We start from the raw sequence: 10,851 nt of genomic DNA, 5'->3' as shown, positions 1-10,851 counted from the left end.
TGACCTTGCTGTTGCTAGCGTCATGCATCATCATGTTCAAGCTACATTGAACATGGCAGGTGTTTGGTCATCTCTGTCCTTTTGATCACTGTCAGGGATTGATGAATAGGATGGACAATAATTGTCCCTTTTGTTGGACACACACTGAGACCAGAGTGCCCTTTAATCTGAGAATCACTTTATGTCCCTGACACTTGCCTAAGAGGCAGGTGAAATATAGACTGTGTGTGTGAATGCTATATTTGCATTGTGACACAGAGAGTGACATAAATGTCATTAAGAAACAGCTTATTCAAAATATGAGCGACCATTATAACGCTTTGACCTGAAGATGTTTCTAACGTATGCTTTTGCATATTCTTTCCCCTATTTTAGGCTACATTCACACTGCAAGCCAAAGCCCCCAATTCCAGTTATTCTCAAATGTGATATAGACTGCAGTTTAAAAATTTGGGGTCGGTAAGATTTTTTTTTAATAAAGTAAAAAACTGTAATATTGTGAAATAATATTAAAATGTATTATATTTAAACATTTTATTTATTCTTGGGATGGCAAAGCTGAATTTTCAGCAACATTACTTGAGTCTTCAGTGTCGCATGATCCTTCAGAAATCTTTCAAATATTCTGATTTGTTTCTCAAGTAAAATTTCATATTATTATCAATGTGGCAAATGGTTGTGCTATTGTTGTTCATTTCTTATGTTTTCATATTTCTATGAATTGCTGTTGTTGTAGTGCTCTCAAACAGATATATGTCTGATTTATTTTCACAAATCAAAGCGAATTTCATCATCCTGTTAGCATAATTTCATCAGCCTGTTAGCATAAATCATCGAGGTTCACACTTTTATGTGATGAGGGGGAAAAAAAATCAGTCACTTGAACTGCAGTGTGACCATAGCCCTTGTGTCCTCTAGATAAAAGTATACTCTGTTCACAGTTCATTCTCCAGGTTAAGAACATCAAAGGTCATGAGAACATGCATGTCATTGCTTTCTTTAATGACAGCAGCCAGCTTGAGTTGTGTGGCATTTCCTGTGACTGCCTCACCTTCCCAAACTCTGCTTTTGTTCATCTTCAGATCCGTTCGTTTCTCCCCCACGACACACACTCTTTGAGCACCTGATACCCGCACGCGAAAACTCACTGATCTTTGTGGACCCAGCACACCTGTGCGGGGCTCCAGCAACACACACCCTCTTCCCCATGCTGAATATACACCGGGGAATGGATCTCCGGGCTTTTCACACACACTCCTGATTATAAAGTCACACAGCGACATGTAGTCCTGCTCAGGGGGTTTCCGTCCATAAAGAGCAAGACGATAAACTCCCGCTCTGGGCGTGCACACACTCACAGTTACCTTAGTTTCTGTAAATGTCAGGAGTACATATCTGGACAGAGGAAAATGGGCCTCCTCGTGGAGCTCAGCGCAGAGGGCCGCGTGTATTTGCAGGTCTGGCGTGGCACAATGGAAGGTGATGTTGCACCGCCCCTGAGGTGCATTCACTATCGCCCCCGTGTGGCTGAAATGGGACAGTCCGGCTTCTTGAGTGCGCATCCCGGGACCACACCACAAGCCAAGGTCTGCAGGATACAGAACATTTGGATTCAACCCTTGACTTTGACAGTGCAGCAGGTAGTTCCCGGCGTTTTGAAAAGTCCCACTTCCACTATCGTAATCCCGCACAAATACGGACAGCCGGTAAAATCCTTTGTACGGGCACATGACGTTGCACACCAGCTGCTCTGCTGTGATTTGCAATGCAAGGCAGCGCTTGGCCGTAGCGGCGTCGAGCTCGTGGTGCGTGAGTTCACACACCATCATCAGAGGTCGTGTTGTGTGTAGGATCACCTTGCACTCGCCACCCTCACCCACCTCCACAGCCTCTTCTCCTGCGATGCTGGAACCCTTGACACCTAGAGCCGATGACCCCGCCGCCAGGCCCCAGTTCAGGTAAGGGTTATCAGGAAGGGCCTGTCTCTTCTGGATACTCGGGCACTCCAGCTCAAGAGAGCAAACCCATCGCAGAACACCAGTTTCACCCTCCCGTCGGGCAAACAGCTTCACCTCGTAGGCCCCAGGCTCTGGGGGCAGTAATCGCAGCTTCATCCCTTGTTGAGTAACTGACAAGAGACCACAGGAGCTGTCAACCTCCTCCTGCTTTAGAGTTCCTGTCTCGGGATCCTGCTGCCTCAACTCATACGAAAAGGTCAATGGTCTAGAGGATCTCACCGACACAATTGCTTCCCCATCGTCTGTGGAAAACCAATTTTGACACATTTAACACGTTACAGTAATATTGTGCCTACGTTCACACTGGAAATATTTGGCAGTGACAACCACATTCTTAAATTCTTAAATTCTTAAATTCATGCACGGAGAACCACTCCTGAATTTACGATGGTTGACATAAGAGGCTTTTGCAACAGTTAGTTATAGGAGCTAGCAACCAGGGCAGTCCCCTGTGAACTAAATGTTCGAGTATGAATATGTTAGCCTTACCGTTATCTATAAGCTAGTGTGCTCCAAAACAATAACAAAATTTGCATCTTAGTATCTCACTTTTGCCAACGTAGATAAATGATTTTGATGACATCACTATGCACTTCAGCCCCTCATAAGATTTTCTGTCCAATCAAATGCTCTCTAGAATCTGAAGCTCCGCCCCCTACATGATAAATAGACGCTGAACTTTTACATTGGGGCAAATTAAGTCTGGTTTCACGTTAGTGTTACGCGAACCACCGCAGCGCGCACACACAGTCTGCTCCGGTCCAGAGACACGATAGCACAGAGCGGATCATATGCGTGAGTCAGCGCAGACCAGAAAATGTATCGGACTCGGATGCATTTAAATTCTGCACAGAATGCTATATTTTAAAGCGAAATGGAGAAACTGTTACAGATTAGGGGGAAACTACGGCTTTACCAAGCTCAACTGCTCTAGCCAAGCTGTCTGTGATATAAACGAAGCGCTATTTTAAAAAAGGGGAAGAGCTGTTCAAAATGTCTTCCTGTTTCAGTGGAAATTACATCAACACATTGAATAATGCTGCGCGTTTCAAGGCACTTCTTCAGTGGGCCTTTAAGCATGCCATTCAACATCAACTCCATAGCGTAAAGGTTGAGAAGTGCCTGGACTTAGGCACCGGTCCATCTGTCGGCTTCTCAAACAAGAAAAAATGTAGGGTGTGACTTGATTTTGTCCATCAGGAATTGATTGGATCATTGTGGTTTGCTATTGCTGTGATCTTATGTGAGTGACAGGTTGTCCCGCACTCACACCAGTAAACACGTCAGCAGAGAAGAAATAATATGACGTTTTTAAGGCACTGTGTCAAGTTAAAAAATGCATCTTGAGACCCTGGGTTTTCCAGGAGTGACACTGCATAGCTTCAGTGTGTATGCAACCATTCTTGGTACCACTATTTATTTAATATTCTTGTCTGCTTTTGCTGCAGTGCATGCCATAGAAAGTATTCAGTAAGTTTTAGTCACAATAACTTTTTTTTTCTCATGAGACAGTCTAATCTCTGCAGCAAACAGTCTAAACTACTTTCTAGATTCTCAACACAAGCTGATGCCAGCAGCCGCCTATTATCTCATTGCAGTGTAACAGTTTGTGTGCTTCACTAATCTTCCCTTTTGAGTTTCTGAATTATTCTATTATGCATGTGTGTAGTTGCATTGATAGTGTATGTTTTAGTGTATGTTATGATACCTGTGATAGTTTTGTACTGTGTAGGTTGTGTGAGAGTCAATCCAAACTGATAAAATGCTGATGTCTTCAAGGGTCTCATTTCAAACTCTTCCATAGAGATGGGTGTGGCGAGTAGTTGCCAGGTTTCATCATCAGGGAAATGTGAGTTTATGAACTCACTGGGTTCAGTCAGGAAATAAAAGTCATCATACCTGAAAGAGACAGACATCAATACTTATTATTGCAGTATGTGTCTTCAATATTCTGCATCCTATTTTCTCAGAAGAGAGACTGTAAATTTGCATATATCTGCTAAACCAAACCAACCAGATCGATTTTTGATGAATTACAAACTTTACAAAGTTTGGATTACAAAGCATTTGTAAATCAGAAAAAAAGTAAAATATATAAAACTGTATAGTCTACTCAGTGTAATTTAAGAGGGGACTGAACAATAATCCCAAAAGGCATTGCTGATATAATCAAATACAAAGTACAATATAAAACTTGATTCACATTCATGAGTTAGAATTATAGAAATACATTTTCAGTTTATTGCAGAATATTCATAAAATAAAAAGTTTTGAGTTAGGAGACCGACTTAAGTCATTCACAATGCTTCATGAAAATGGGTGGTTGCAGTCTTGTGTTTTGTTTTTTTTGTCTCAAATTGCTGATTTTTTTTCTTTTTTTCTTTTTTTTTTCTTTTTTGGCGGATCATTCTTTTCAGGGGGATTTATTTGTAGTGTAATTCACTGGCTAATAAGTAAAAAATGTTTTAAATCATGTTGTAATAACACTGACTGATGGTTTTAACAGAATGATATATCATTAATTAATAATATCAGAATTAATTAACCCTATAAAGCCTACTGTATTATATTTGATACGAGATAATTTCTAAGGCCTCTAAATAATAAAAATAAAAAATAAAAAAAAACACCTGTTGTGCACAATCTACTTTAAGCCTTCTGTCATTGGATTGAAAGTTTATACTTTTTAGCTAGTAAAAATGCTTTTAGTCCAATTCTAAAAACATCAGTCTTATGGTCATGCTCCACGTCTTTTTGCTGTGAAGTTTTTGCTGATTTCTATAAAGTAAACGTAAAAATAACTGTTTATTGTTAGTAATATTTCAAGAGGAACACTTACTAGATTGAAGCAATGTTATTGTATTGCATTGAATTTAAAAACTAGAGAACTTTGATCATAAAACTAAGCTTTTAAATATAATTTTACTGAGAGATTTTTTTTCTCTCTCCCAGGAACCCAACACTTACATGCTGTAGAATATACACAAACAATGGTGTTTGTAAAAACTACTTATGATTTGTCAGTATGGGTGCACTGTATGATATGTATAACTTGACACTCTGAGGAGCCTGACCTCTTCACAAATGTTTTGCTTCTCATATCCACAGTGCCAGCGCCCCAGCAAGCATCAAGCAGCCACCACTGACCCCCCACGAAGACAGCATTCCACTCATGATCGGAACGCTTCTCAGCTAAACTGTGCCTGGCCTTGTATCCAATGCCTTTGCTGTACCCACTCACCCCCACACACTCAATGCCCAGCTCCCTAGAGAAAAAGAGAAAGTTCAGAGCCGCGTTCTACTGGCATGATGTGTGTATGTACATACTGTACCTGTGGCCATTTACCTGCACATTTCCACACAGAGACTGGAGTATCCACTACATACACCCTTTCCCTTCCTGATGACCTCATCAGATGAGCAAATCTTCTGAGAAATACCAAGGTATCCCTCTAAATCATACTCTACAAACACAAATGCATAAGACAATTTGTACATTAATAAAAAGAGTTAAAAGTGAAACAAACAAAAAGATTAGTAGAAACCATTTTTCACTCAGAAATTGAATTAAAAGTAAAACTTTGAAAACTGAAATATTTTGTTGTTCTAAAACATACTCCAGTACTTAGTTTTTTACAGTGCATGATGCATTTTTTTTGCATGTGCAGTTACCAATATTATGGCATAGCCAGATCCATATGGCCCTGAGTTTTTCCAGATCATTTCTGCTCCCCTCAGTGACTGCACACGCAATCTTCTGAGCATCAAATACTTCCAGCTCCCTCAACTGAAAAACACATAATCATGCCTAAATGTATTGTTTATGGGAACAAAGAGGACAAAGACTTGTGTGTTGTCTGTTACCTCTTTTCCTTTCTTGATTGAGAATGTGTCTACTTTGTTGAAAATATCAGTGCTGGAGAGCAGCAATTTTCTGGGTTTCCTCTGGGAGGAGGAGACTGCAGGTAGATAAGGTCTCCCAGATTGCGTGCCAGGGCTGGCAACTGAGAGGGGTTTCACAATCTCCTCTTGGCTCTTTTTCACAGTGCTCCTCTTTCTTACACTCACTGACTTCGCCGCGCTCTCGGCGGACAGTTGGCGCTTTGTGCTCGGCCTTTGTTCCTCACATAACTTCCCTTCAAAGTTCTCTAATAGCACCTTATGTGAAACCGCATTTTCTTGTATCGGTACAATGGTTAAGGGCTTTGGGTCATTTTGCTCCACTGACTGTGAACCTCCTCGGTTGCTCTTATTAGTCAAACAGACTTTGGTGCTGTTCTCATCCCTCATGCTGTTCTCATGGCTTCCAGATACATTTTGAAGTTTGTATTTCACCACACCATTTTCAACTTTGAAATCAAAGTTTTGTTTCTGCGTGTCATTGTTTGAGTCGGTGGCAGTTTTTTCTGATTGGCGGCCTCGGTTGCTGGTTTTTGTTGTGATTGGTTGTTGATCAGTTTGAGCTTCATCCATGCAAATGAGAGGAAAAGAAAACATCTGAACCACAATATACGTCGCCCTGCTTGTTGCATCACTTTAAACCCAGAAAATAACATCTAATGACATTCAAATGATCTCTTAGGTTTAAAAAGCTCCAAAATACATTTGAAATGCAATGATCTTACCTTTTGCAGTTGTGAAACTCATACCTTCTGTCACTTTCAGAAGTGTTGGTAGTGGCAGATTTATCCAAGTTTTGTTTTCTATAGCAGGGGTCTGTCTATATCTATTTTCTCCCTGTGTCCACCCCTATGAAAGGATAGCACGCTAAAAATACACTTGGACTTATCATGACAACCAATGAGCTCAAAGATACAAGAGGGGGTAGAAAGAAGGGCATTTGATGTTGGCACGAAAGGTGAAGAAGGTTGTGGTTGGTAACTGATAAATTAATTAGCTAACAAATATGCGTAAACAATGTCTATCTTGACCTTGTTAAGGGTATTAAAGTCTTTGTGGGAAAGTTTAGTCTACTCAGGATGAAGAAATAAGGTGGAACACACACACATTAATAACAATAATTCATCACAACAACTTTCCTTCAGTGCCAGTCTTAGACTCATTAACCTCATGCGCCAAATTACTTTCCTTCTGTAAATATGGAAATTGAAGCTGACCTTAGTGGATACTGTCGCTATGTGCGGGAGAACAAAGCAGTTTTTATTTCCATACATAGAGACCCTTCCTCCAAAAACATCCTCATTGGCTCGGGCTCCATGTCAGACAGTCTGCCAGGGGCCCTCAAGAGTCCTCTTACATACCCCCCTCTAGCAGGCTGAATTACCCCTGACCAATTACCCATCGGCATTGTGCCAAAATAGCAATGACTAAAGTTGTGTGTTTATTCATGAAGTTCTCCCCTCCAGGTTTCGGAATAAAACTTGTCCTTGCTTAAGTTTTCATGTTTCTGGTTTGCATCATGTTAAAATGAAGGACTTTTCTATGTACATGCAGCCTTGTAGATAACACAAGGACATGAAGTGATGGAGACATGGTCTTTCTCCTGCTCAAGATGTGATAACATAAAAGTCCAAAAAGTAGCCTTGAACAGTACCTAACAAACAATAATGAGGCATAGTGTGTTCTGTCTTCTATCTATATCTTACACAAAAAATAAAGGTTACAAAAGCGGGGTTTTCACAGTGATGCCATAGAAGGAAGAATCATTGTTTGTTCTGCAAAGAACCTTCAGTGAACAATTCTTAAAAGAGTCGTTTTTTTTTCTTAGTGTGAAGAACATTTAAAGAACCTTTTGTGCCCTTGAAAGGTTCAATTCACGTTAAAGGTTCTTCATGGAACCAAAGATGCCAAAAAAGAACCTGCATTTTTAAAGTGCATGTAGACAAAACACAATAGGCCATTGGTTCTCCTCTAACGTTGAAGCAAATCCACACAGTATAAATGTCAGTTTTCTGAATAAAGAATCCAAATTCAGTCACTCACAACTTATATAGAAAGAAAGAAAAATATCATATATAAAACTAATGCAGGGTTCAAATTACCAAGAGTGCACGTGTGCAGCGTTCTCTGCGCGCTCTCTAGTGGGGAAACTTTTCCCCTCATACTAGTATTAAATTATAGCCTACATGATAGTTACCCGTGCTTTATTCATTTAATGTCACGTTTAAGATGTTCATAAACTGGACAGAATCTGTTTGCCCACTTACATTTACTCAGTAATGATATTGATGGTCCATCCGTGTCGTCCAGGCGCTCTGTTTTGCTGGAGCGTGATTGGTCCAGATTCACCAGCTATTGTTCTCGTGCTGCACTCCTTGCGCTCGTGCTGTCATGTACACCTGCGGTACACTCGCGCGCGCCGCTAACATGCCTGCCAGTGTTTCACACTCAGGAGAAAAGAGAACAACTTGACTAGTTAGTTTGGATATAAAGGTAAACTAACTATCAGAAAGCATTCCCCTGGATGTTATTTCAGTAATTTAAGATATACCAAACTGAAAGACGTCATGAAGACGGATAAAGACGGTAAAGACATGAGGGGAGTGACTGTTAACCGCTTTGCTGAAGGTAAGAATATTTGCATCTAAAGGGACAAGGTGATTTTCTTTATAGACTTTATGAACTTTATACAAACAAATATTTAAGGAAATATGCTTGTGATAACAGTTGTAAGAGTTTGCGTGTTAAAAATATAAGTTTATGTTATTGTGAAAGCACGGGTGTATCTTTGTTTTGAGAAGTGGGGGTGACACACAATGGGGGAAATGTTTTCGATTTGAATCCCATTTCATGCATTTACATTTAGGGACTATGGTGATACAAAATCCAGGAAATAATTTGATTATAATGATAAATTCTACCAAAAAGAATAGTAGGCTAACGTTACTTAAACTATGTATAAGAAAAATATGTCTTACTTTATTGTTTAATAGGGGCCGATCCAGCCAAGACTTTAGAGAATAATTTTATAAAGTCAAAAATGTTAGCCATAAATGTTTTGTGTGTAGCCTAAATAAAATTTTAACTATGTGAGACTCAATTTCCACTGTAATGTAGAAACAACATAAACACAGTATATTTTAAATAATTGTTTAATGGCATATTTTTATGAATGGAGGCCAGTATCATTGATATTAAGCTACTGATGTCTCAATGAAAATGATTTAAAACATTTATTAGGCTTCAAAAATTATAACAACTTTTAATTTAAGTGAACTTAAAACAAACCTTACATAAACCCATAACAAATGTAACGGGATTTTGAAAAGTGGGGGTTGTCCCCATAGGAAATTACGCCCGTGTGTGAAAGCCATACTGAATGTCTCGCTCTCTGCGTAACATAAGTGAATAAACTAGCCTACTACAAAAACAACATTGTTTTCCTACTCTTGAACTAAATTACATCTTATGAAAAATTTAACAAGCATTACCATGGCAACCATTGTTATCCTGCTACAGTTACTTATATACTAGCCTACTAGAAAGCATACATGTCATTGTCAACACTCCCGTTTTCCCGGGAGTCTCCCGTTTTTCACACCCATCTCCCGCCTCCTCCCGTTTTGTTATTTTTTTCCGTGAAACTCCCGTAATTTGTATGGCCCAAACGTCATTATATGAATAATTACGTCAATATATTAATCCAAGGTTTGTCCAGTTGCCAGATCTTGTATGAAACCCATCCTACTCGCGCAATCAACACATCAAACAAATTGCAACCCATTCGTGAGCTCAACCTGGCAACCTGCAACCCAGTTGGGCTGTCGATATCTGCGCAGGCAGTAGACGCGGGAAATTGACCCTTCGCTAAGCCCCGCCCTCCTTAGTTACTGTTGCTACTAGGGATGCACCGATCCACATTTTTTCACTTCCGATCCGATCCCGATACCTGAATTTGGATATCGGCCGATACCGATACTATTCCGATACCAGAGCTGTGTTTGCTTTAATATTATTATTATCATTATTTTTTTATTTTATATGATGCTGAAATAAACTTCTCTTAACAGGCAAGTATGAATGATATGTTATGTACGTATGTATGTATGCATGTATGTCCCAAAAGGCAACTTGAGGTAGGTATAAGCTCAGAAAAGGAAGTCAGAAAAACAGGAAATCCTGTTAACAGGAAAAATCCCATTCTGAAAACAAATATGCAACTGTAAGGGTTTCAAATTGATTGTCATGTCAATATTTATTACATTCCCAAAATGTCAAATACTTGCGTCTTGAAGTGCAAGTGTAAACATCTTACACACACACTATCTGAAGGGTGATCCTCGCTCCAATGCAGTAAATGCTCGATCAACATCAGCATCGTGCAAACAGACAAGCGGATTTTGCCTCAGACGCGCGTCAATTTCGCTTCAAACTTTTGCTTTTTTCACACGTCAATTTTTCTCTGGACGCGCGAATGGATTCAAAATATTCAAGCGTTTAACTAGACGCGAATTTGACGCGCTATTTGCGTTTGGTGTGAACGCACAGTAACGTGGTGCTTTTTTAAATGTTTGCGTTCGTTGTGTTGTACGACGCGAGGGAGCTTCAAAGGGCTCTGAATTACAGCTTTGCAAACATAGCATTTTGCTGTCTTGCTCTGCGGTGTTTCCAGTGTGAAGTATATCCACACAGCGGACGTTGTTAGCTAGCCTCAAACTGCGGAATGGATTTCCTGAGCGGGGGCGTGTCTCATAACTCTGTCTCATTGAGCCGTGCCTCCGTTCAGGAAATCCATTCCACAGTTTGCAGCCAGCTAGCAGACTCGCCGGCGGGAATCACTTTTGGAGTCATTTCAGCAGACGTTAAAGCGAGCGCAGACATGGCTCGTGGATATCGGATATCTCCGCAGGTTGGATCGGGAAAATCCGATACG

General features: G+C 40.2%; 1 protein-coding gene across 2 annotated transcripts; it reads right to left on the bottom strand.

Moving 5' to 3' along the window:
* Positions 1-546: 546 nt before the first annotated feature.
* Positions 547-8,307, bottom strand: ky (kyphoscoliosis peptidase). Of its 2 annotated transcripts, XM_084391191.1 has the most exons (8): positions 8,186-8,307; positions 6,644-6,767; positions 5,883-6,481; positions 5,691-5,805; positions 5,365-5,482; positions 5,093-5,284; positions 3,727-3,917; positions 547-2,260 (listed from the first exon to the last, which is right to left on the bottom strand). In XM_084391191.1, exons 2-8 carry the CDS (start codon positions 6,663-6,665, stop codon positions 936-938), a joined length of 2,562 nt encoding a protein of 853 aa, XP_084247317.1. In that variant the 5' UTR covers positions 6,666-6,767; positions 8,186-8,307; the 3' UTR covers positions 547-935. The 2 variants fall into 2 exon arrangements, with proteins under 2 accessions (XP_084247317.1, XP_084247316.1); XM_084391190.1 differs by lacking the exons at positions 6,644-6,767; positions 8,186-8,307 and having other exon boundaries at positions 5,883-6,623.
* Positions 8,308-10,851: the final 2,544 nt, after the last annotated feature.

The sequence above is a fragment of the Rutilus rutilus genome (assembly GCF_951802725.1).
Source record: "Rutilus rutilus genome assembly, chromosome: 20".
Lineage (NCBI taxonomy): Eukaryota > Metazoa > Chordata > Actinopteri > Cypriniformes > Leuciscidae > Rutilus > Rutilus rutilus.
This window is presented reverse-complemented; position numbering and strand designations above follow the sequence as displayed.

Excerpts from the sequence above, each read along its gene's own strand:
- ky (XM_084391190.1), bottom strand. The coding sequence starts at position 6,515 with ATGTTTTCTTTTCCTCTCATTTGCATGGATGAAGCTCAAACTGATCAA. Across the intron at positions 5,285-5,364 it reads CTCTGTGTGGAAATGTGCAG|GGAGCTGGGCATTGAGTGTG; the intron begins GTAAATGGCCAC and ends CTTTTTCTCTAG. Across the intron at positions 2,261-3,726 it reads ACAGTACAAAACTATCACAG|ACGATGGGGAAGCAATTGTG; the intron begins GTATCATAACAT and ends GGTTTTCCACAG.